This window comes from Monopterus albus, unplaced genomic scaffold, assembly GCF_001952655.1.
Source record: "Monopterus albus unplaced genomic scaffold, M_albus_1.0 scaffold84.1, whole genome shotgun sequence".
Taxonomy (NCBI): Eukaryota; Metazoa; Chordata; class Actinopteri; order Synbranchiformes; family Synbranchidae; genus Monopterus; species Monopterus albus.
Window position 1 is genome coordinate 1,216,872 of NW_018127964.1, and position 27,121 is coordinate 1,243,992.

The 27,121-nt window shown below is 40.7% G+C and overlaps 1 protein-coding gene across 2 annotated transcripts; it reads right to left on the bottom strand.

The window, feature by feature from the left end:
* Positions 1-480: 480 nt before the first annotated feature.
* Positions 481-25,563, bottom strand: atp8b2 (ATPase phospholipid transporting 8B2). 2 transcript variants are annotated; one of them, XM_020607279.1, is made up of 30 exons: positions 25,171-25,563; positions 22,316-22,386; positions 17,705-17,763; positions 17,454-17,567; positions 16,363-16,461; positions 16,151-16,212; positions 15,900-15,972; positions 15,450-15,520; positions 15,280-15,359; positions 14,591-14,749; positions 14,411-14,499; positions 13,994-14,190; positions 12,674-12,794; positions 12,211-12,298; positions 11,992-12,026; positions 11,206-11,365; positions 10,922-11,110; positions 10,054-10,169; positions 9,579-9,743; positions 9,039-9,150; positions 8,449-8,554; positions 7,377-7,605; positions 7,024-7,207; positions 5,299-5,522; positions 5,110-5,193; positions 4,064-4,309; positions 3,813-3,951; positions 3,120-3,250; positions 1,744-2,352; positions 481-1,627 (listed from the first exon to the last, which is right to left on the bottom strand). In XM_020607279.1, the coding sequence occupies exons 2-30, from the start codon at positions 22,338-22,340 to the stop codon at positions 1,529-1,531; spliced, it is 4,065 nt and encodes a 1,354-aa protein (XP_020462935.1). In that variant the 5' UTR covers positions 22,341-22,386; positions 25,171-25,563; the 3' UTR covers positions 481-1,528. The 2 variants fall into 2 exon arrangements, with proteins under 2 accessions (XP_020462935.1, XP_020462938.1); XM_020607282.1 differs by lacking the exons at positions 17,705-17,763; positions 22,316-22,386; positions 25,171-25,563 and having other exon boundaries at positions 17,400-17,469.
* Between the last annotated feature and the right edge of the window lie 1,558 nt (positions 25,564-27,121).

Consider the following 27,121-nt stretch of genomic DNA (forward strand, 5'->3'; position numbering starts at 1 on the left):
ACGGTGCACCAAAATAAAGTAGAGGACTAAATGGTACTGCTACCACAAAAAGTACCACAGAATTGTTTTTGTGGTTAAACTTAAGACATAAAAATATTCTCACGTTCTCACCTTTTCACTTTACTAAATTTCACCCTCCAGTGCTTCTTGCAATATAGTCACTTCTAAATTAGCCTTTGGTTGCTCCAGCACATATGACATTTGCATGGACACAGTGCTTTCATGTGTTTATTGGTCACCATTTACTGTAACAGCTCCAAATTTTCATACATTTTGCCTTGCTTTTGAAAATCATGTCAACTGTGTTGTGTTTTCAGCTCCTCTGATTACAGATATATGAGAACAGTGTTATACAGTACTGTTCCTCTGGTTACTCTACTAAAATGTTTATCTCAGCTCAGTGTGCTGGGTTAGTATTTGCAACACATATGGGGTGTTATATTTGACTGATCCAAAACCAGGAAACAAAGGACACAAGGCCACATTTTGGGGTATTTTAAGGCATGATTAGCCCCAGACACACTCCATTCATTCATGGACAAGTAAAACTTTAAAGCACCTTACTGCATGTATACAGTATGAACCTTCACCACTGATTGTGCACAAAATGACATGTATTGTATGATTGGAGAATATGACAAACCACTTTTAAATTTCTAAAACTGTCTTTTTGATTTGCACAAATATTCTTTGCACTGTGTCCAGGTCCAACCTAAGGTAACCCTGTCGCAGCTTGTCTTTTTATTCTGTTCTACAGCCTGTGGTGGTATGAGAGACTACATCAGATGTACATCATCATCATCTGGCCCTTTGTCAGACCAAATAAAGGTCTACCTTAAAAGCACAAGAAAAAGCACTAAAAATTTGCTTTAAGGTGCAACTGATCTAGCCCATTATAAAACACATCAATATGATGCACGAATGAAATGGAAACATGCAGAGTAAGAAAACATTTCATGAGAGATAAGGAACACAACTTTTCTGTAATTTAAAGTACCGTTCTCACTGAGAACTATCGTTAACACAGAGGCTTGAGGATATTTTTTTGACAGAAAAAAACTTAAACACATAATATTAGCTGTGCCTCACTGGTTAAAAGTCTTGTTATTCTCCTCATTCATTAAACCATTGTTGCTTTAGATAGATGCTGTGTGACTTGACCTGGTGAATCCTTCTGAAATAACAAGGGGAAACTATCTTTTATATAATTATTAGCAGGTTACCTGAACCTCTTTCTCTGCACCTGCTGCTCATTCATGAGCACAGTCAGCATATGCTGAGGGAACATGTACAGTATATCCCTATTAAATCACAGTTAATAGTTGCCAAAGTCCACGTCATCAGGAAGAGCCACTTCCTCCTGTGATTCAGATGTGACTGATCTATTTTGAGACTTATCAAATTTGCAACTGAGAGAAGTGCTGAGGCCTCATTATCCTTCTGGAGAAGCACATAACATATCCTGTACAGTATGTGCATAAATCTGCCAGACAGCTGCAAACAAGTTTCTTCATTTTGTCTGAATGTTTCACTCAAGCTGGCTGGTTTCCTTGGCAACAGAGGGTGCACCTGGGCTGTTGGATGCATTGGTGTGAACTGCAATACCCTTCCAACCAAAGAGAGCTTCCTATTGGACAGAGGAAGAGTTGACTGTTAACAAGTCATGCATTAGTGTGTATGAATCTATGTGTTACAATAGTTTTTTTTTTATTGACACATGAATAGCAAATAGGAGTAGTTCACCTGCACAGTTCCTAGAGAGACCGTCCAGCCTCCTGGTGAGTCTCCGCCATGGTACCTCACTGCTGGGGAGGTGAAGATGCCAGTACTGAGGGCCAAAGCTGAATCCTGAGGTGCAGTTGCTTCTGAATCTGGTGCTAAAGCTGGTTGAGTTTGTGCAGATGAGGTGGGAACAGTCTGTGTATTTTGAGCTGATGCTGTACCTACATCCTCCTCGATGGGTGTGTCTTGTGAGCCGCCTAGAATGGAGGAGGAATTTGAGAGCGGTGGAACTGACCCAGAGACACAACTGGGTGCTGAACTGCACTCCTCCGAGGTGCTGGGTGGAGTGTGAGTGTGAGTATGTTTCTTCCTGCGGAGCGTGTCAATCCAGCTGGAGCTGTGTCTGGAGGCAAAGGTGGCCAGGGCCAGAGACGAAAGCCTCATGTTCTTCCCTGAGGTGATCAGCTCTCCAAAGCCCTCCTGGTGGGCAAAGGCGTAGCCTGACCTCCTAGATCCACCACGGGTGCCCAGACGGCCCTCTGACACGCTGCCTGCGCTGCGCCAACCACCTCCTGCACTACGACTTACCGCCTTCCGTTTCTTTTGCCGCACAAGCTGAGTGTAGCGCACCTGGAGACCGAACAGAGGAGAGAAAGAGGGACATCATTTCCAGATTTAGTGAACAGGGAAAAAGAAAGAAGAAAAGCCGATGGTGTAAGAGCCTATTTATTTGGGTGCTTTATACATCAGAAGCCTTTCATAAAAGCCTTCCATTGAAACAAAAAGTTTGCAATTCAATTCACCTAAAAGGCAATTCAGAAAGTGATGTGTAAGCCTAGGTTTTTGAAATACTGGGACATTTAATTTTTAAACTTTTTTCTATTGACAACTCTCTTGGTTGCTCTTAAGTCACTTTCGTTTCCCTTGCTATTGCTATTTTTACACACACACAACTGTGCATTGCAATAGGTCATCAAATTGTCTTTGCTGCTTTTTTAACCTGATGGAACAAATTCGAAACCTTTTGTACACTTATTCCCAGCACACAAACTGACTGAAAGGAAACTACATATAATTCAAAAAAGGGAACTGCTTCCTGACAGTGGCTTCGGTTGGACACAGTGGCTGCCAGTGTATATAGTGCACAGCTTATAAACCAACTTGTGTGATTAGGGTCCATTGATTAAGTCAATATTTGCAGGGTTTTTAAAGTGCATGAGGACAGTGACGATAAGCATCAACTCATTATCACACACTCAGAGAGACTTGTTTGTACAGGTACAGTTAATCATTGGCAGAGCCCAGTTTCATGCGGATATGTGCAACATTGACATATGCTGCAATGAAGAAGCCGGAGACAGGAGTGTAAGAAACTGTGTTTTTGTGTATTTTCTCACCGTGTCTGAGAGCCGAGGTCTGAGGGCCAGCTTGAGGAAGCGGACTGCCAAAACTGGAACTATGCATATTGCTGTCGCCAGTGCAATAGTTAACCACACGACTGGCTGCAATAATGTGCTCTGGGCACTGCCTGCAATTACAAACATACATATAGACACAAACACATGAGCAGCTACGATTTACAGAATTTCACAAATACTGTATATGCACATTATTAATCTTTATGTAATGCTGTCACTGGTGGAGTGAAATGAGCCCACGTTATTGACAGATATAAACCTTTTACATATATAAATGTAATATAAATATAAAGATGCGGTGTATATGTTTGTTTATTGGCTGCATTTTTATATAGGTTTTACCTTAGTTTTACTGATTCAATTTGAATATGTTTTTGTTTTAATTAGCAGTTATTTAAAGTACAAATGTTTTGGTTAAATTTGATAATCCAGATGTATTGAAAAAAAAAATCCTCTCTTTGTTTATCTGTCAAAGTTCTGTAATAAACATATCTGACTCAAATTTGACAGATGACATATTTTAATACATTTTGTGAAAAATTAATTTTGGTTGAGTTATTATGTTTTTAAAACTGAAATATCTATGTTGACATTAGCCACAACAATACAGTACTCGTCAGGCTGTATGAGGTGGATGTGTGTGCAAGACATAAACAGAAAAATGGGACCGACCTACAAAGTGGAACTGACTGGGAAAGATCCTGAAGAGGGTCTGACTGTGCAAAGCGAACATGATGGTGAAGTAGGAGCCCAGAGAGCCCCACACACACACATGGTTGATAACTGTCCAGAAGCCTGTGCCAAGTGCGATCTACACACATGCAAAAAGTATCAGACAGTTAATACACTAGGATGAAACAGTTATGTTAAATGTAGGGGTTGCCAGCTGTGGGGTACGCTAACACAACTCTGGCCTCACTCACCTGTACACTGACCACAATGACCAGGGCTGTGGCTGTGGTCATGGCGAAGGTCTGGTGATCGGCAAGGGGCACTCCAGTGCTCTGAGTGGCATCAGACAGGACAGTGTAGGGGACAAAAAACAGCACCACTGATGTGTAGATGCCCTGGGCGATGCAGATGAAGAACTCTCTTTTGTTGAAGAGGAGGTTGAGCTGCCCAGGCTCGTACAGCTTAGGATACTCCAAACTCCTATGGTCAGGAACATCCTGCAATAAGAGAGGATGTGAAGGGCTGCACTGCAGTTATATAACACTTCTCTATTGTACCGCTCAAAGGACTTTCAGTTTTTGCTGCTCATTCACCCATCCACACACACACACACACCAGGGTATGGCAGAGCTAACATTACAAGGCCACTGGGAGCAATCTGGACTTCAGTACCTGCACTCACAAAGACAAGACTAAACTGTTGTGTTGTGTTAGTAATTACAAAAATTACAGTGAACTTTTTTTTTTTTTTATACCTAGTTTACCCAGTGAATACATGACTAAGGGTCTACAGCTGATGTCACAGATGTCATGACAAGGAAATATATGAGAGGAAAGATTCTTTCCCATATCATCTTCTGCCAGTTATATACACACCATTCCAAAACTGTGAAGACAAAACTATATATTGTAGAACTATTACACATATATATTTGCTCAGCAGTCTACTAATATCACTGACCAGCTTTAGTGCATGGAAGAAAGTCTCTGATCCTGAAACCAGCAGCAGTTATATAGATTAATTTACACACAGCTGCATCCAGTGTACAAAATCCTCTTGTATGTAACTTTATAAACACCTCAATATTTTTAAAATAATCCAGTAACCAATGAGTCTATGGAACTGACTGTAGTGTGCCAGAGGGCACAGCCGGTGGATGCGTCACCCACTTTATCTCCATGTACAGCTGCTTTCAAAGCTGATTCAATCCTCATATCCCAGCAGTATTTAGTTGAAAGAATACAGCATGTACAGTGTGCCTGTAATGTCTATGCATAGTAATAATTTTGAAAAGACCTGATCAAATATCCCCATGGCCAGCACAGGGAGGGATGTGTAGACAATGTTGTAGAGTGTGATGAAGTACTGATCATACACCGTCTACAAGAAAAAAAAGATGGATACACAGAGTGAAAATCATACATAACCAACTTCTAGTCCCTGGTTCTTGATGCTATGTTGTCCCCATGACCTCTACACTCTGACCTGAGCAGAGAAGCCACAGAAGAAGCCGAACCAGAAGTGTACCATGGTGAAGGCAAAGTTCTTGTAGAAGAAGTAACAAAGGAAACGGCACATGCGCAGGTAAGACCAGCGGCCGTGGACCAGCAGGAGGCGCTGAAGGAAGCGGAACTGGGAGAAGGAGTAGTCACTGGCCAGTGCGGCCTGGATCCCCTCCTGACCTGAGATACCAACTCCAATATGGGCACCTGTAAGAGTGGAGAAGAGACAAGAACACACACACACACACACACACACACACAGAGAGCAAAAACTAAGTGAAATAAAGCTGAGAACTCTAGGCCTTTAGTTTTGGTTTGAAATTGTACTTTATGCTCATTAATAAGTGTTAAAAACCATTAAAACTCATTTAGATAACAGAGTACTATGTTTTAATGCAGCATTCTGTTTATGTGTGGTAACTAATATATTTACTAATGGGCAACAGATCATTCCACATTTCAACATTTTAACAAGTGTACTCATTGAATGTCTTGCCTAGAGTAGGATGAGAAGATAGCAACCACTCTCAGGTCTGTGCAGTAAATATGAAACTGCTGCCAGAAGCTAAGCTAAGCTAACCAAGTGCTGAGCTTTTCATCTAACTCTGCAAGAATTTTGTCCATATACAGTGCAACCTTTTCCCACAAGGTAACAAGTAATCCATTTCAGGGTTTTCATTACAAATTAAAAAGATAGAAAATGTTTTCACAACCTGGTAACCCAAAGCTGTTCTTAAAAATGGCTTGTAAATGACCTATAAACAGCAGGAAACAGTTTAACATAAAGCCATTAATCAAAATGTATAATCTTCATAAAGCATGACCTTTTAAACACTAATACACCAAATGCCTCAGATAAAAACATATTTAAGATAAGAATTCAGTTGATAACTCCAGTCATTGATGCACTGCCATTTCTGCTTTGCACTTGCATAAAGTCATTTTAAGAACAACATAGGTATAGATGTAGACATGATGTGCAGACAGAGAAAATCACGCAACACTTGCACAACACAGAATATTACAGAACCTTGGTTATTGGATTGAACTCAACATCCAGGGTTCTTCTTTTGTTTCCCCTTAATCAGCTTGAGAAACTTCATCTTATTCACCACTGACTGACACTTTGATTCTGTATCACCTTGTTCAAGCTATTAATGAGGTCAGAAGGTTGGATACACTGGGTGGAATATTCAAACACTTCATTCCACCAAATCCAAATAATTAAGACGTCCTCATCATTTTACCTTCATTTCCTCAAAAGTTTCACTCAACATAGTTGGTATCTTGGACACGGGAACTTCCACAAGAGTTAAAAATAAAGTGCCTGGGTTTGGTCAGTGTTAGTCTGCACGTTAGCGTGAGTTTGTAATGAGTGGCCACCCTGCAGCTCGGCAGAGATTAAAAGGACACTCAAAACATTGAAGACACCAAGAACCCAGTTCCTAACTTGATGAGGACATCATACCTACTGCAACACACATTTCCACACAGCATCCATCATTATTAGTAACACCACAAACATAAACAACTTCTACTACCATACGTCTGCTGAGAATTTCCATTGCCTTAACGTAGCCACAACGCCAGCTTGGCTAAACTCTACTTCTCTCTTTCTCTTTCCTCTCTGTCTCTACAATAATCTGGTTACACTTCCTCCTCTCCTCTCTGCGGTCCTTCATGTACCCATCTTGTCTGCACAACTCACTTTTGATCATGCCAACATCGTTAGCTCCGTCTCCTATAGCAAGAGTGACGGCTTTCTTGTGTTTCTTGATGAGCTCTACCACCTGAGCTTTTTGCAATGGCGTGACTCTGCAGCAGATCACAGCTTTGCACGCACACGCTGTGGACACAAACTCTGTCTCCATGTCTGCTTCTAGAGCATGGGCCTATCCAAAAACAGGAAAGAGAAAGTTGCAGCTTGGGAAGGAAAAACATGTTAATACATTTCTGGCAACTTTATATTTCCCGACAGTTGACATTTGATGTCTTCACAATCTCTGCAGGTTTTGTATATGTGTATGCAGTTATGTGAACGTGAGGGGGTGTTATTCTTACCAGGCTGTGACCATTGATAACAAGGGCAAATTCTCCAGAGATGTTGTCAGTGAGGTTGGAGGGAGGTGGAGGAGAGCACTGCAGTTGTTTCACTCCTCCTGCAACATCTCTTCCTTGCCCTTCTCTGACCCCATTACCCATGAAACATGCCTCACTCCATCCTCCCGTCCCCTCCTCCTTCCCTCCATCTCTGGTTCGGGACAGCTCAATCATCCTTTCTCTTGCCCTCCTGGAGAGGAAGGCAAACAAATTCCACTTCAACAGGACTTGGCTGTGCCACATAAACAGAACCAAAACAGGGTATATGAAGGAAAAAACAGCAGACATAAATGAAGGATGGGACAGACGGAAAACAGACACAGCTGAGCAAACAAATCAAAGAAGAGAAAAAACAGGAAGGTAGCAGGAGTGGGCTGTGGGCAGACAGGACCTGACCACTTTATGTGTTACATCAGGTGTTTAGGAGCACCTGGATTACTGAATTAAAGTGCATGTGATGACACACTAATATGTTTAGGCTGTTTAACTGTTAGACAGTATTTGTTTTTAGCCTAGTGCCTTTCTTATTTCTGGAGTGGTTTGCATTTAAACTCTTTTAATGATAAAATTGTAGTGATATCTTTCCACTAGTCTTTCCTTTAAAAAGGAACATTTATAACATCACTTAATAAAGTTTTAGGAACTGCAGTGCAATCTAGTGCAAAATGGAATCTGTAGACTGTGTGCTGAGAACCGTGTGTAAGGGGAATAAATCACTGGATCCATTACTGAGCTAATGAGCTGACTGTAAATTTAATTTTTAATGTGCATTTTGAGACTTGTAAGTAGCTTGGTGGTTTTAATGTGTTGATTTGACCAGAGCAGCTAAGTCAAAGCACAAATTAAGAACTGGATATTGTTCAGTGATTCACATACAGTTGCTGGAACAATGTGCTACTGTACCACACCTACTCACTCCAGTCATGCATACACTTCTTAGTTCTTTCTGACCAACACTTGATTTTAGTTTCCAGTGTACAGAAACAGGAAGTACATATATATGCAACCATTCAATTCAAATGAAAGGGCTGACCTGAGTTCCTGCCGTACACTCTGAACAGTGTGCCCACTGATGATGAACACCTCAGTCATATCATCTGTCAGCATTTTGCAGGAGTAGCCTATGTTGACAGCCGTCTCTGTGTGAAAGAGTAGGTTACTGGTGTGCAGTTCATGTTCTGTGCATTTCAGCTGAACATAGTGGAGATACACGACACAGAGAATAGTCTGCAGATTAATTAATAGCTCAGAGAGATCAAACCTTGAGCATTTAAAGGTCTTGTTACCAAATTGAGAAAATTGATACTTTCTCTTACAAAGTGACACAAGTTTAAAAAAAATTATAGCAATAATATTAAGGTGTTCTACTGTGGACACACTCATGAGGTCTAGCAAATATTGGATATTTTTCTGGCTGACTACATACTCTGAGAGCCAGTCTACACATTCTTGCAGCCACAAACCTCTAGAGCTTTGACCCAGCACTGTCTGATTTGGTGACATCACGGTCATCCTGACTGGCCACGCTTATGAAGATGTGTTTCCTCATTTGTTTGGGCCATTGCAAATCTTTAAACACTAGTACTGCTCTTCAAAGCTGTTGTAGAAGTGTGTGCCTCTCACCCTGCTTGTCTCCAGTGAGAACCCAGATTTTAATGTTGGCCAGAGAGAGTATAGCTATTGTCTCTGGGACGCCTTCCTGCAGTTTGTCTTCTATAGCTGTGGCACCCAGGAGCTAGACACACAGGCATTCAGACAGAAACGTGCACACACACACACACACACACACACACACACACACACACACACACACACACAAATTGCAGTATCATACTGGCAGGAAATTTAAGAACATAAAAGCAGTTTCTGCATTATGACGTTAAATGGCTAATGCAGTGGAAAACAAGTACCCACTAATCCAGCTCAAAAAATTAATTTAATCAACAATCAATTAGAAAATGTTGTGTACGCATGTGACAATTCTGATAGCTACTATAAAAGAAAGGAATTTCCCATCACCAATTAGCTAAATTCCCATTTTTAAGGTTCCATTTTTAATTCATCTGGGGAAGCCACTGCATAGGAGAAACAAACAGCTTAGTCAAACTGCTGCTAAAAAATACCTCATCACATTCATGCACACTCTGAAACCAAGCCACTGACCATCATGTCTTGTTCTATCTGATCATAAGTGGCTGCCAGTCGGTCCTCTCTGCAGCTGGTGGCCTTGCCGGCACAGCGGTGACTCTCTGCCCATGCTTCCCACTCGTCTTCTGTCAGGTCTCTGTAGGCCAGGGCTAGGGTCCGCAACCCGTCCGCTGCATACTCCTAGAGCCAAAAAGATGCACTCAGACATGTACAAGCACAAACTGATTTTGCCATGGGGATACGCATGAGGAGAAACAAAGAAATCCTACAGGATGATAGGGTACTGTAGTACTCTGTTGGACTATTATTGGGTTTTTAGGCCAAAACAATGTCGGTGTCTGTAACATATCATGGTGATACACCCTAAAGTACTATATATGATGAGGAAAAAGTAAATCCAGAGACTATAGTGCAGCTCTTTTAGACTGTATGGACACTAGATGGCAGTACAGCTCCATGTAGGAGTTAAAGCGCTTGTGTGTTTACGCACATTGAGGTGATCTGAGGTGATATTCATCAGTTCCTGGTTACAGGGGTGGAGTCTCTCCAACAACACAGTGTCAGCTCCTTTACAATACAGACGGATCCTGCCCTCTGGGTTACGCACTGAAAATGAACAACAGAGGGAAGTGAAAACAAAATACTCCAAGGGATCTATACCACTCTTCTGGTGCCTTCTTTAACAATGTCTTTCCTACATAAAGTGGGTCACACAGACAGTCTGTCTCAGTATTGTCTGGCACTGATGTGAGAGTGTGTGATCAGACCCATGGGGTCTCACTACTCTGCTGCTAGACCGAGATTAATGCTAAGGCGGGAATGATTTACTGTATGACAAGTCATTTCTGAGCATTTTTTTTCAGCTCCTTAAACTGTAAATTGACAAATCACAGGAACTTGTAAAGAAATGTCACTGAGGGATAAAATGCAAACGTTACTTAAAGCTCATCTCCTGTCATCAGGTGCGAGAACATGAAAAGTTCAGTTTAACTGCACTGGTCCAATGGCGTTACACTCAGAAAGTAAATGTTCCTTCTGTTTATAATGTAGTGTCTCAAACTAGAAAAAAAGAGTGTGAACAGTAAAAAAATACTGCATGGGAAAAACTTGTGCTTCTTCTAAACAAATGTCACAATGGAGATGGTGCAGAAGCCTGCATGCCTACAAGGCTTACTGACCCTGTGTGCATGATTTTCACCAAAGACACAAGGGAAGAATCCTTATTTTCACCAAGGTTGCCTGCATGCACCCAACCTTGTTGTTTTCCTGGCTGCATTAAGGTAACAATCACTGTAACTGATGTAAATGATATAGAAATATGAAAGCTTTTTTTGTTCAAAGTAATGAGCTGTGCACACCTATAACAGACATCCTCTTGCGTATATTGTTGAAGTCCAGAATGGCGAGCAGAGTGTAGGTGACAGGTTGCCCCATCTCTCTGATGGTGATCGTCCCAGGTGTTCGGGAACAAAACATAAAGCCGAAGTTTCGAGCTGCAGCGACTAGAGCGCCCTCATCTGGAGACTGAGCCTTATAAACCAGCTCTCCTGGGTAGACAGATAAAATATTAACAAATAAACGACAGATGTGTGTTGGTTTCATTGCTCGCTGACGGGCTCTCCTCCCCCCTCATCATTCTCACCCTCACTCTTCTCCTCACTCATGACGGTGTGACAGAGGGAGAGCAGGCGGAAAAACTCGTGAGTGTGTGAGTCTCCCACTTTGACTGATTCCAGCAGCGTATCGTCATAGAAACAGAAGCCCGGGTCCGCCAGGGGGTTGAAGGGAGTGAAGTCCAATTTCTGAAGATAAATGAAGAGTCAGAGAATCTGATGAACAAATACTGATCTTTCATAATTTAAAAAAACATTTAACCAATCTTAAAGTTGTTAAATAGTAAGCTAATGTTCCCTGATGAAGAGCCACTAATTTGTCTACCTCAAACAAATATCCTCTGTCAGTCTACTTTCTTCTATATCAAGTAACCAATTCCATATACATATTGTATCTTCTAACAAGCCTTACATGGAACACTTATCAATTTCTATACACGACCCCACAATGTAAAGCTTTTATTTCCTTAACCAAATTATGTATATAAATTACAAATATGTAGGAGACAGACATTCACCTTGTTTCACCTCTGATGAAGTTGAGAACCAATCTGTATAATACTCATTTAGACTCACATAAGCTAAGGGGTTGCTGTAAAGAGCCTGTACAGACTTACAAAATCTCTCATTCACCCCATATTCAATATGTCTGTAGGCTAAAACATCTGTTTCTCATATCAAAGGCTGTTTTCATTAGTGAGGCTAGGCCAGTTAACATGTATCTAATAAACTGCCATCTTACCTGTAGTGTATACGCGTATGAATATGTATGAATGTGTGTTTGAGTAAAGAATAGATTTTTTTAGGCTACTTACCTTTGGCTGAGGTCCAAGTGGGTCCGCAACTTCACCTGACATTAACACAAATACCAGGTGTGTCTTTGTTGTGTATTTTAGTAACACGCTTACTCATTTCCTCAAAAACTTTCCTCATAATTTCCTAAAGATTAGCTGGCATTTAGCACGTTAACATGGTGATTTAGCACAAATATGTACATGACTTTGTGTGTGAGTGTGTCAGATGTGTGCACTTACCGTAGGTCTGTCCGTTGATGGAGCACTTGTTAAAGCTCATTATGTTCTGAGTGAGAGTTCCTGTCTTGTCACTGAAAATGTATTCAACCTAAAAAGAATTTCAAATGATAACAGTAAGCCTAAGGTTACACACAAGAAAGTAACTGTTAAATCCAATAAATGCAATTAAACTATATTTAATATATTTTAAAAATAATGTTTTCTTAGATCAAAAAAATTTGAGAAGTATTGCTTATAATGGATTTACGGCAGGAAATTGTTGACTACTTATGCTGATCGTTAATTATAGCTTTAATTGCCATTCAGTTTCACTGTTGAATTAACACAAAATACATCTAATATTACTTAAAGCATCAGAAAGAAAACAGACAGTAGGATGGATGGTTAGGCAATCTATAAACATATATGAAACATCCATAGTACACACACAGACTGTATTTGCTGTATTAGTGTAAATGCCCACCTGGCCCAGCTCCTCATTCAGAGTGGTGGTCCTGGCCGCAGCTGCTGTGTTACACTGTGAGCAGAACATCTGCTGGTCCCAGTTAATGAAGTAGCTATGACCAAGCCTGATCACCTCCACACTGATATATTTCAAAAGAGAGAGGGATATGGTTACAAAACTGGTAGATCTAAAGCAACAGATACTACCAGTGGTTAACTAAAAGTAGTTTTGTAAAGTCAGGGACACACAAAGCCTTTAGTCATACATCCACATGCTAGTTAGGGGGTAGTGAATGTATAAATGTAAGGGCTACTAGTTCAGGAATGCAGGGACTAAATCAGTGGATTGAAAATGGCAAAGCAGAAGTGATAGTTTTTAGGATTGCAGCTTCCTCCTCCCGGACAGAGGTTCCTGGTGCTAAGATGCAAAACGAAAGCTATAAAAATAGTTCCTGCTGCCGCTGCAGAGTTTAATAGGCTGTAGCACTCTTCTCAAGTCTGATGTTTTATAGTTTCATGTCTTTTTAATGTGTTTTTGTTAATATATGCTGTGTGTTATTTTATTTGTCTGTTGCGGATTGTCAGTCTGCTGCAAATGAATCTATCTTTAGGTACCAATAAAGTAACCTGAACCTGAACCTGAGCTTTTTTCTTTTCTGTGGGAAAATTTCTGCAGAAGACAAACATGTACCAACAATGTCAGACAGAACTTAAAATGTCTAAATATGTAATACATCTTTAGAAACTTGGCAGTACAATTCACACTGTGTCCAAATTGTATTTAGATATAAGGTTATACAATATGTACTTTTACTCTTTTCTTAGGTGAAAAAATGTGTACTTGAATTTACTGTCTACAGAAGAGGATTAGGGCCACTGTACAAATTCATTTGAGTTCTGACTTTTTTCTCTTTATTCAGATTTTTTATGCATCCACTGGTGATAGTCACCGCCAGAGGCATTGTGTTTGTAGATTCTAGTGGTCAAAGGTCAGGTCACAGACCTGCCATCTGTCCCATTCCCATGAATCTGACTGACTGAGGGAAGCATAGAGCCACAAAGTGATATTTATATATTATATTTCTCAGATTTCCGGCTTTTTTAAAAGCCATCTTGAAAGTTGGAATTCTGGGTAAAGTCAAATAAATGTTTTTACAGTGGCCCTAATCCTCTTCTGTAATTGTCTGCATAGTATGCATTGGCTGTTTAGTCCATTTCCGTTAAAATGTTTATGTAGTTAGTCACTATTCTGTCATAATGTGGTACTCTGGAGACAAAAAATATATTTGTCCTTTATCACTCAACATAGACAGTGTGTGTCTTGTAAGCTTGACCTCACCTGACATACAGAGAGATGGGCACCACGGTGTTGAGAATGATCACATAGGACCAGAAGGAGAGGAAGGCAGAGAACAGAAAGTTGTCCACAGGAGGGTCCCAGGGCAGGTAGCTCTGAAACAAGGACCCCACCTCTCTCTCCCACACTGCATTACCCACAGCCAGGATCACACCCATACACACCAGGAAGCCAAAGATCTGACGGAGATGCACAGATGGAAACACACTAAGGACAGAGTGAGCAAGCATAGGGTGTCTAAATGTACAATCAGATATCTTACACTTGGATTTCTCTGGTCAGCTGAGCCCAGATTGGGATATATCATTAGAGGAGATATGTTAAACTAGACTCAAGCCAGTGAGATCATGTCCTAAAATAGCTACAAGCCATGAAAGTGAGAGGTTTGGGGTGTCCTACCCAGAGGACCAGAGTGTTCATCAGGCGATCGATGCTGGTTCGTTTAAACTTGGTGCGACCGCTGTTCTGCATTAGCTTGGTGTCTGGGCCTAGGACAGAAAAAAGGACAAGACAGACTTGTTACATGCTACACACACTCTATATTTCACACACAAATACATAGCTTATAAACACACAGACCTGCGAAGATGACCAGGCCGTAACAGGCCTCAGTGTTGCGGAGGACGCAGCCTCGGAGCAGCATATTCTGGTTGGTCAGGGTGTATTTCTTGTCTCTCCAGTACAGTGTCCCACAGAAACGATCCAACTTGTTGTTAGGGGGTTCACACACCACCTCGCCTTCACAAAGAAGTACAGACAAACAAAAGACACACAATCTAAATTGCATGCTATATCCCAGATGTCCACCAAATCCAATTACAGTATGGCACATATTTCCTGGCTTTATGATATAGTGTAAATTAATCATGTTCATGCCATCATGCCATCATAACACAGCTAACACACATAAAAAGCAGAAATACACACATTTGTAAGCAAAAATGAGGCAAAGTGTGGGCTAATTTGCATCAGTAATGCATTTTATTGAGCAGGTGATGTGCATGCTGGTGGGCGTGCTGAACTGACACGAAACTTTTCATTGTGTGTGCTGGTGGGTGGGTGATGATAAACTGTTGTTCAGTGCTGGCAGGGGAGGGCTGTATGTGTGTGTGTGTGTGTGTGTGTGTGTGTTCGTTCATGTGCAAGGATGTGAAGGTGGATAACATCTGTGTTCAGGCGCAAACTGAAAACCACTGACCTTTATATACTCGAGAAAAACAAACGATAGAGAAACCGAGAGAAGATTTTTTTTTTGCCTCAAATCTTACCATCAAATGAAGCCAAGTTGTTTGGGTCTCCAGGTTCAGATGTCACTGAGACCGACTGACGCACCTTCATATTGGTCTCTCTGCAAGTTAATACAACACAAATTTAGTTGTAGTGTCCTGCTGCTTCTGCAGATTGTGAGTCAGTGCTGAGGTATGGTGCATTTTCTGACCCGTCCAGCTCAGCTGTCTCGATGTAACAGAGACCGTGAGGTTCACTGCTAAACAACAGGAGCACATCTGCCTGAAAACAGACACAACAGCTGAGGTTAGGATCTACTGCACAACACTGAGCACAGGAACAGAATTAGAAGAGCACTGATGACGCAGTGGTGATAATGTGCATCTATTACCAAAGCAAAAATAATTAGTAATTGCATCTGGAAGCAAGTTATCTACAGTAGTTAGCATCCTCTAATGAGGTACATTGTGAATTCCATTTAGCGCTGCTCCATAACACAGTATAAATAGCCATCATGATCACACACAGATCTAAAATGATAAGCTAACAGTCCACTGCTGGGTTGTTGTAAAACAATCTTAATTTAAACGGGCCCTGCAGGACTACTGAAAACTGTGCCTGTGAGTGGTGACGTACATCACTGTGTTGGACACACACTTACTGCCACAAACTGGTTGTTCTCCAGTTTAATGATATCACCCACTCTAACATTCATCCACTTTTCATTTTGAAGACTGCAACAGCAAAACAAAAAGAAAAACAGTAAAGAGAGATGAAATTACAAAAGCTGTGAAATGATTGCAATTTAATAAATGTAAAAAACAGATAAGTCTTGAATAATTCATTCTATGATCTAAAGGCTTATTTAAAAAAGCAAGAGCAAAGGCTGTAATGACAAAACAGTATACTCACGAGCCACGGATGAGGACCTGAGACTGACGGTTATTCACTTGGTTGTCGCTCTTGTGACGAAACTGTGGGAGACAAAGGTCACCATGAACTTTCAGGACCTGTAAGTGCTCTAAGTAGTGTCTAAGTAGTGTCTGCTAGAAATAATGACTGTAATGTTATCCTGCCAAGTGAAAGATTGCATAAGTGTGGAATTGCATAATGAACATGCTCACATAGTCATCTGTAGCGTCCTTTACTGCAGTGATGCTTAGCACCAGAGCTAAAGGCACAATGGTAGTGAACCAGGAGAGAGAGGAAATCTGAGGTATCAGCTATAAAAAGAGAGACAGAAAGTTGAGTTAAAGATGAGTTTTAATAGAGACACAAAGGTTGTGTGACAGAGAGACAGCTACATCTGACCCAAGCCTTTCAGCAAACCATTGAGCTCCCTATGAACCTGCCTGGACCATATGCAGTCCACTGTGTACTGAAGTGCTGGAACGACAGTTCCAAGTGCCCAGGTAATGAGCGGGGATTTCACAATACACAAACATGTTTGCTAAAAAGCATGAGTTGTTTTGGGGTGCTTCTTTTAAGTAGTTTGTTCTCTGACAACTTCCACAGAATAGAGAAAAGCAAATATTGTTTTAGCTTGACTACTATGCAATTCCATGTTTTCCCAGTTTTGGAAATGCTTTAAGTACTAAAAGGTGTACCATTTCTACAGTGTACTGTGGAGTATGTAATACTTTACCTGAGGTTAAAGCAGTGACAAGACAAGGCTGTGAGGCTTAATGTCAGCATGCTAACATGCTCAAGTGACAACATTAACATGCTCATGTTTAGCCGGTGTAATTTACAATGTTCATTTTAGCATGTTAGCAGGCTAAAATTACTTAATTAGCACTAAATAGATTTTCATGGTGGAACAGCTGACTGTGAAAAGTGTGATTTTCCACCCAACAGTCAGCATGGCTGTGCTCTTTCTCTCAGATCCATTATGCAGAAACATGTGAAGACTCACTTTTGTCTTTCATAGATCTTATATCACACTCTGACAAACATTAGAGCAATTGGATCTGGAATCCTTATATGACTAACCTTTCCTGTTATAATTATTTCTGACTGCCTATACATATTTTACATGCCTCAAAGCAACTATCACTTTCTGACACAGCTTCCTCGTCCAGAGATGTAAACCTCTTTTCACACCATCTGTAGCCACACACAAAGACACAGATGCACAGATTCTGTCTTCTGTTTTCTCTACCTCTGTCAGTCTTACATCCCTCTTGTCCATTCCTCATTCAACTCCTCTCCTTACCTGCAGTATGAGCAGGAAAAGGAAGTAGGTGTTGGCTACTTCCTGGAATTGCTCAAACAAGTTGACGGGCAGAAAGGTGATGATATTGTACTTGGATGTCACGATGCAGTTACTCTGAATGAGAAGCAGGTGGGGGGTGGGGGTATATGAACTGTTACTATATTTCAGTTGAACAGTTTCAAAGATGAAAATGATTTTTCATCTTTTCTGAACATGCTCAATATTTTGGAGAAAACACAAGACTCTCTTACCGCATACTGAAACTTCTCATTGTACTCTCTGTCATTGGCTCGGACCCTCCTCTCCTCCTCTGCAGAAACACCAGACACAAAGGGAGTCATAAAGGATGATACAGCATCAAAACAAAAGCACCAAAACCACTGAATCTCTGTGTGTTAAACTGCCAATATCAGTACAGTTCCCTATTTAGAAGTCAAAGCTGCTGTAGTATCAGCTGGAGGTTGTTTGAGAAAAAGGACAGTCACAACCATTCTGTCCCATCCACCCACAAACAAATAAGCATACTTGCCTTTGATTTGTAATTAGCTGCTGCTGCATCTGTGTGTTAATGACAACATGTACAGTCTGGGCCACAAAAACAACATTCTGTATATCCATGTATGAGCATGTGTGTGAATCAGGACACCGGTAGTTTCAGATGAACACAGATGGACACCTAGTTACATTACAGTCTTACAGAAAATAAAAGCAATAAAGTGATATTTCTTCATCTTGTGCTCAATCTGTTGAACCTCTTTCCTCCTGACCCTGCTCTTTATCCTCTTTCCGTTTTTAGGTTTCTGTTTATGCTGATGGTAAGTAGCTTGGGAGTTCTCCTCCTCCTCCTCCTCCTCACTGGGCCTATCTCCTCTAATATTGATGAGACTGCTTTTTAAATGAAGTGACTGGTCTGTTTTGCACAAGTACATTGAGCCAAAGGCCAAAGTACATAATATGCACAGAGGTACTGTAGCTCTAAAACCACAGTCCCCAACACACTTTTGACTGATGACTGAGAAACAGAGGCACCACAGGAAGGGACATCACATAGCAGAAGCCATTGCCCCAGAATCGAACACGCTGATATAAACAAAGACTGTGTGGTTTCCTGTGTTTCTGCAGCACAGTGTTTCACCTTGTAGAGCTCACACCTTATATCTTATTCTCAGATGCATTCAGCTTACACAAATACAAACCACTTAAAAAAAAATTTCCATAAGAACTCCCCGTTGTTGGTACAGAAAAATACAGATTTGTTGCGACAGCTGAGCTCTGATCAGCTATAAAACCAACTGGGCTGCTGTCACGGTGGATTTAGTCAAGTTAGAGAAGACAAATGTTCCCCATCTCCAGACTGGATTAAGGAGAGTGATGATTTTTTTAATAGTAGTGGCGGATCATGGGAATGGTGAACATTAGAAGCAGCACCATAGAGCAACACTGACTTGGCAGCTGTCTCCTAGAGTGAGAAGTTGAAATCAATAACAATAATTATACTTTTGACTGTCTCTCTCAAATATTGTGTCACTTTAATAGATTTGGCAATAATTTACTGCCAAAAACAATGGATCTGAACCAGATGTTTTGAACTCTTTGAAGCTACATGGGTCATGTGAGCCGCTGCCGTTTGTGACCCCTCAGTGTCGCAACTCTTCCATCTTTATTTTTTATTATATATTTTAAGCTTGCAGCAGATGCTAATATTTAGCAACCGGTCCAGGTGTATAGGGGCAATATGGATAAAATCCTGTACCTGTGTTTTTTTATATTGATAAATATTGATATACAGTGTAAGCGGTATAGATAATGGATGGATGGATATACAGTGTATTTTCTGATAATTAAATGCAGGTACTTCATTATATTATTGCAAAAAATAAATAAATTTCAGTTGCCACAAAGCTGTCCAGCTCAAACTGTAATACTGACCCCAGTGGACAGGAATAGCTAATATGTATAGTATGGTATAAATAGAGAAAAATATCAGATAAATCTAAACAGTATCATGGTATATGTCATGCTAATACCCCATGCTACTATATGAAAGAGTAATAATCCTAGCTAATTAAAACTAACAACAATAAGCTTAACTGGTTTCTGAAAACTGATAAAAATGTGTATTACTGTTGTAAAGACTGTGGCTCAGTCACTGAAATATTGAGAAAGACAAATTAAATATATTTAAAAAGTATTTAGGGCATCAGTCAACTCCAATCTCAGTCAGGCTGACTAAGGGCATCTTACAGCTGAGTGTATACAAAACTGCACAATATAAGAACTACGCTCAGGGTTCATGATGGTATCTGATATTTCCTCTCCTCTAAACACATTAGTTTAACAATATCTAACTTATATGTCTGGTCATGTAGGTGTAGAGCCTCCAAAATGTATTCTCTTGGAACAGTTCCAGTCTCTCCTGTTTCCTTGTCCTTCTAGCGCCTCTGCACCATACCTGAAGGTCGTCATGTTGCTTTCTGGAGCACGTTCAGCTGAGACTGTCTGACAGGCAGTGCCAAGGCTGAAGACAGCAAGCTGTTTGTGCCAGGTAAGCACCGAGCCACCAAGGCTTCCCAGCATCGGGTGATGTCTGTGCAAATCACATCAATCCAACCTGAGTGGATGAGCATCTTTAGCAAACAGCCCACTAAGTGTTTAATGTCTCAGACAACTTTAAGGGCTTTAGAAGACCAACACAGAGTAGCTTTTACACAGCAAGTCACTATGAATCTATAAACCTCCATTACGGAGTTGCAGGCTTAGGCTACTGCAAGCATAAGAAGTGCAAGGACATAAAGGAGTACAAAAATATTGATTCAAACTGAAATACTTAATATCAATGGCTAGCTGTAGCCAAATCCAGGAGCACTCATTTTCTTCCATCCACCCTCCTGTCTCTTTAAGGCTCTTGTCCTCATAGCCGGACATGGGATGGCACGTGCCACAGCTCTTATTCTCCGTGAGGGACACAAAACTCTCACAGCACAGTTATTGGAGACTGAAGTCATAACAGAAATGACTAAAGACTATAGTCAATCTGAGCTATGGGAAATGTGATTTTCCTAGGCATTACTCAAGTCAGGATCAGACTCTGTGGAGAAGTGATCATCACTCACTGTGGCTGATTTAATCAGATGAAATTGTGATTGCAGAATTGTCTGCAGTCATGCACATGTGCACACACAAGTGCATGCATAAACACAGTGATGTAATTAGTTGGAAAACAATGACACAGTGACAGAGGACTGTAGGTCAAATGAAGGTGGGCCATTCAGTGTGATTTGTGATAGTCAGACTGAGGGGTAAACCTAAGGCTGTGCAGTGACAGTGGAGGTTGGCGCCTGGACGATTGATCAGTCTCAGGCACCACAGACAAGGACATCATCCACTTACACACATTTTATATTTAGATTAACTTCATTTTATTTACATATGCACATCCCACTAATGTAAACACAAATTCATAGGCGACACTAGACATCTCTTACTGTATTTACTGGGACAAAGTGTTGATTGTAGTGATTACAAGACTAAGCATGAAGTGCTGCATTACAAAAAGGCAATTAAGCCCACTATGCAGACTGTGTGTGCATACACATGTACACAAACACACACCTATGTATAAAAATGGCTGCACAAGATGAAGCAGCAGGGGTGAAACCTGGACAGATGGGATGAGAATCAGGAATGATTTATTTGAAAAACGGTAAAATGAGTTTCTACAATCAACAATCCACGAAACAGACCAATCAAACAGTCAAGGGTCTGAGACCAAACAGAAAAGCTCATTTGTACATGATCCGTTAATTGACACACAAAGTCGTACCTGTCCACCTCTTTTTAGATTTGCCCCCATCAAGTCCTTTCTGTTTCTTCCTTTGCTGGAGGAGAACAACTGGAAACCATGTGTCTGGGATTTCTTTCAGTACTGTCATCTTGACCTTAAATTAACAGTCACTGTCTGAATTTTCGTTAAATCTGCGCTTATTAAACGACAACTCTAAGTTAAAGCCCCGGTCCCTACTTCTCTGAATTTAAATTAGCCGCATACTGTCCCTCACCTTCCCTTCTCTTGCTTTGTCGCCTCCAAAAAACACACACATAACCTAAATAGTTCCTCTATTGCTCCTCAGTTTTCTCTGCCTCCTGCCATAAAAACACTTAGGTCATTTCTCCCCTCGTCAATCTTCAGATTCACCATTATTCACTCAGCCTCACATAGCACTGCTTAAGTTTTTTTTTTTATAAATAGTCTATCAGGTGTGCAGTACTGTCTGCTATAGGAATTAGGTAATCACTGTCTCTGCATCGGATGCACGTTACCATGGTAATCGACTCTGCAGGTCTCCCATATCCCAAATGCCCCTGTGAGTAAACTGGGCGCCATTTTGGATCTACAAAGTATGCGCTGATTGGTGCCCGGCCGTAATGTTTAGAGCCAAAGTGGCTCGTGCAGCGGTCCAGCTTCCTGTGTGTTAAAAGCTAGATGGTGCCCTGCAGTGGGAGGGGCCAGGCAGGTGTCTGAGCATGTGCCAATACATTAAAGATAGCCAACCAAACTCATACATTCCGCTCATTGTGCAAAAAGCTGTAGGCCTATGATTGCAGCTGGTCTTAAGTGTGCGTTTAATGCATCTCTGATCAGATTAGTATCTACTCTCTATACATCCTGTGCATATTGACGGTATACCTGTATATTAATGTGTCTAAGTACTTCCTAGTGCAATCCAGTCAATAAAGACACTTGTTATATCTGGTAAGAGACTGTGAAGGAACTTGTGAACTGTTTTGTTCCACTCTCTGGAGACTAAGGAAACGACTTTAAATTTTGCAGGTAATGAGTGTGTTTAATGTCAGCTACTGACCTGGAGGAGGCCTCTTTCTGAACATCTCCAATCTGCCGCCGCCGTTCTTCTGCTATGGCCCATGGGACTATCTGCAAAGGGAAACAAGAAGAGGTGAAGGAGACAACAGAGAAGAAGCCACAGTCATGAAGAGATGCAGTGAGAAGTGAGGGATTAGGGGAGGAAACAGTGGAGCACTAAGGTGTGGAGTGCCTTCAGAGGAAGAGGAGGTGAAGCCAGAACTATACAAAACGTATTTTTTCTGATACAAGATGTAAGAAATAGCTCGTTTTGTTTTAAACCAAACAATAGCGATGCCTGCAGTCAAGTGACGTACTCTATTTACTGGCATATGTTTTTTTAGTTTCAGGGCATGAAAACCATTTATTTGCCTCGTAGTGAAAGAATGAAAATCAACGAGGCAAGCACTACACAACAGGACACACACACATAAATCAGTCCATCTCTGGTCTGTTGGAGCCATAATGAGGAAATGACATTCAGCAGAAAGGAGCATCTGGCTCTGTGTCTGGGGACTGGTGGTTCAGGTCAGTCTCCTATAGTGAATGAGAAAGACTAATGGATAAGCATTTCCCCCCTCACAGCAAAACATCTCCTCTTCTCTTCTGTCATCTATCGTATTCTCACTTTCCCCTCTACACTTGTCTCCTGTCTTTCCAATTATGCTGTCCTGTTCATATTATACACCTCACTGCTTATATCCAGTGTTTCAGCAAAGTAACGCTGCAGAGAGGCAGAAAGATGACAGATGAGGTTGCAGAGGAGAGGAGTTATATACTGGATCTTTATCTTGGGTTTATAGTGTATACTAGAAGGTACAAACATTCTGGCAGACACGGGCTTGAGGCAGTGAGCATCTAATCAATACTCCAGAGAAAGAGCCGCTCTGCCTCCTTCTCTGCGAGTTGAGCTGATCAGATTTCAGCTTTTTTCCAGCATCGTCCCTTGCCCTGTCATAGTCTTTTATTGTATGCTCTCTACTCACTTTCTAGCTTATTTATCAAACTATGAATATGAACTAAGAATATGGAGTGAGAACAAGAGCTGTTTGCCATGTTCTCTCACCTCTCTCCAGTCTTTCAGTTCGCACAACCCTCCCTCTCTCACGCTCTCCGTTTGTCGCTGGCATTTTGTATAACCCTACAGACCAGCTGTGCCCTTACAAAATAAAGCTGGCAGCATTCAGGACATGCTGAATATTGGAGCACCTTTCTTGGCTTCTGGGCAGAGTTCCTTTCATTTCTCTCACTACATTCTGACCGAGGTTTTGGAGCAACAAAATCTTTAAGGAAATGTGTGGCTTTGAGCTGCAAAACCAAGGCCAATACTTCACATATTAAACATGACAAAAAAAACATAGATGTTTTGCATATAACGTTCTGCAGGGCTCACGGGTGATTTCAGTTCCAGTATTGTTTATCTCCTCAGATAACAGCTGTAGAATATTTCTAAAGCAGTTATTCATTATGTAATTTCCCTGCTCCTAAGGCAGGTCATGCAAGTTCTTGAGTGGAAAAAATACAGAAAGACAGATGGTGAATACGCCTGTCTAAATTTAGTTTTTCATATTGTTCTATTTTAGAATCTTCTACCCAGCATCTGTCCAACTTGACATATTCTATATTGTACATTCTAGTTGGTTGATAGTAACTTTATAGGATAACATGTCCTTTTGTTTTTTTATGCTTTTGTTTTGTTCACCTCTGCCCATTTCCGCTGTGCTGATACAGACTGTCACCAATAAAGTGAGTTTAGGGTGACCTCTGAGTATTGTTCATGGGTTTTCAGTTCCTCAGACACTATACTACAATACCAAAAAAAGTTTTAAAAACGAACCATAATATTAGCCCTTGTGCTCTGTTCGGGTCTGTGGGACCCGGAGACACATGTCACCTTAAAAACAACAATATATATAAATATATATATATTTATATATATTGTTGTTTTTAAGGTGACATGTGTCTCCGGGTCCCACAGACCCGAACAGAGCACAAGGGCTAGACTACTACTGTTATGATCACAAAGAAGCGGCCAACACACTGAAACAACACAATACAATAATAACCCAACAAAGTCAAACCATTATCGACTTTGCATTTTTATGATATTGTTTAACAGCCTGTTAAAAGTAGGCACAAAATAATAGGTCAGAGCAACGTGACACAAGACTAGAATAACTCTAATAACTTTCACGTCATTCTGCAGTTGTCAGGTTGTATATTTCTTGAGGATCAGTTCATTTTATAGATTCATTTAATTTTATACATTTGTTTTGTTTATTTTGTTGTTTTTAAATCATCTCAAATCATAATTAATTGGGTTTACGGTGATTTGTACTCACCTGTGGTATATTTAAAAACAATAAATAAATGTTTAGTTTGTGTGATATCTGCATCACAACCTATTAAAATGATCTACAACACTGTAGGTCAGTAACTTTTATAAGGAAGCACAGAATAACAAAGACTAAAAATAACTAACAAAGTTAAGCCAGTCGGCTTTATTCTTAGGAATAAATCTAATTTGGTCCATTGCTCCCTTAGACATCCTCTACAGTAAATGCAGTTAGTGTAGTAGTGATGTCTGGTTTCTGTGGCAGGACAAACTTTCACTTTGAGTTTAGGAAAATGTAATGACTAATATTCCTGTAAGACACTAAGAACTGTAATTACTGTAAGCACCAAGCAGCACTGGTGTGAATTGTGGTGCCATAATCAGAGCTGAACACTTTACAGTGGAAACCGAGACGCACGTCAGTGTTTTCAGCTGATAAAGTAAGACTGCGTAGAAAACCGGTTGGCCATACAGTGCACGATGGAGTAACTAAGCACAACAGCTCTGGAAACACAACCTACCTTTTCAAGTAGGCGAAATAGTTTTCTGGTGGAAACAGCCTCCTTGCTCCTCTCGCCGAGGTCATGATGAGGTTTGGGGCTCGAACCGGAGGCGACGCTGGCCGTGATAATAAAAGGCCGCTGAGGTGGGAGGGGGAAGCAGGCACCGGGGAAATGCTGTGGCGAACGAGGGTTTGACTTCGGCCAGGGGAGACGACAGAGGAGGGGGAGGGACTGCACCACCTTCACCTTCTCCACCTCCGCCTGGACCTAAACCGATTCACTGACCATCTGACAGCATCAGTCGTGTGTGGATAAACATCCATTCCTTCTGTTTGCATGTTAACGTTTTGACTGAAGCCGCGATATCTCTGTTTTACCACTTTATTCATCAAAAATCTTCGCTTCTCTAACAGCCTGAACACACCTTCCCATTCATCAGTAGCCATGCGCTTTTTCCTTTTTGTGTCACACCGCCCTCTACCGCTGTGCCAGTACCAGTCAACATCTGTTCACTGCTCAAGGTCGCAACACCTGCATTATGCTTATGGCCATGCAAAACGGACTATGTGAACCTACTCTGTGTTTGAATTCAAAAGTACGATTGTTAACATATATTATAATAGTGTGATAATGTCTGGAGATGCACGGGATGCCCTTGTAGCCTACATTGCTTTTCATAAAGGGATGTCAAAGATCAATTACATGTATTGTTTATGAATTCAAACTGTAAAGGAAAGTTAAACCAGTTTAAAGCAGAATATAGCGGCTCCCTACTGAAACTCAAATTATATAATTGCATAAAAAAACAATTCTTTGCTGCTGTAGTGAGAAGGTCCAGAGGAGCATGAGTTGGCATAAAGATGTCTTCAGAGATAATAAAGGAGCCGTGATGGAGAGATTTTTATAAATTTTCATTTTCTTTCTATGCAGTGTTCTTTGTTTAATTCTGAGCACTGGGTAAAATGCTGTATAGTCAGTGTCACAATCTGCAGAGCAGTAGTTTTGTTCCATTGGCAGATGGATGAGAACTCTATTAAAGCACCAGGGTGGTAAAACTGTAAAAATTGGCTTTATACCAGAATTAACAAACAGATTTTTACAGATAATGGAATGACAAATAAGTTGTATTGGAGTGTTTTTAAACTTAAATGACAATCATATTTACCTAATTTGCCATTTCAAATGTTTTAACTAACCCTTAATACACAGAACACACAATATACTAATGCAAACCTTTGAGCAAAAATAACTTAGTGTCATATACCATTGCTTGCTCTGCGTCATGATTCCTGCTTGATGTACACAGAAGCATATTGTTGATGTGGGTCACTTCCTGCAACCGTGAGCTGACACATCACCAAGAATGATTATTTCAGTTTTGTTGCTTGTTCCAGTGTGATATTCTTCATATCTTTAAAAATGGAGTTAATATAAGGGTTTTGTTAGACTGTAAAGCTACATTAAAAATGTAGCCTACTGTAGAAAATGTAAATGAACAATTCTTGTAGCATCCTTGGCTCATTGTTAAGACACCCCAGGGTGCAACTTTACAATCCACTGACTTAGTAGTGTTAAGTACAGTAGAGAGCTCAAGCAGTCTAATCTGAAGTCCCCTGCTCCTTTATTCCCAGTGAAAGTCGAGATCACTTGATCACTTGGGCCTAATCTTTTTTTTAAGGTTGGTGGGAGGGGGTATATACATTTATAATAAATAAATAATAATATTTACACACAAACAGGTTATTTTTCTATGTAAAATATGAACATGCTGCACCTCTGTAAACACTAGAAAGTTTTTCCTCCACTGGGATTCTTCATACATGTATACTCGCTTCTACATCTCTACTGTGAAAATATCTTTTCCTGCAATGTGGGGACTCAGCGTTCTTCATGGAAACCAGATGTTGTAAATCACTGAAATTTAGGTTGATGACGTGGTTTAAGTTAGGGTGAGGTTAGGTATTAGGCA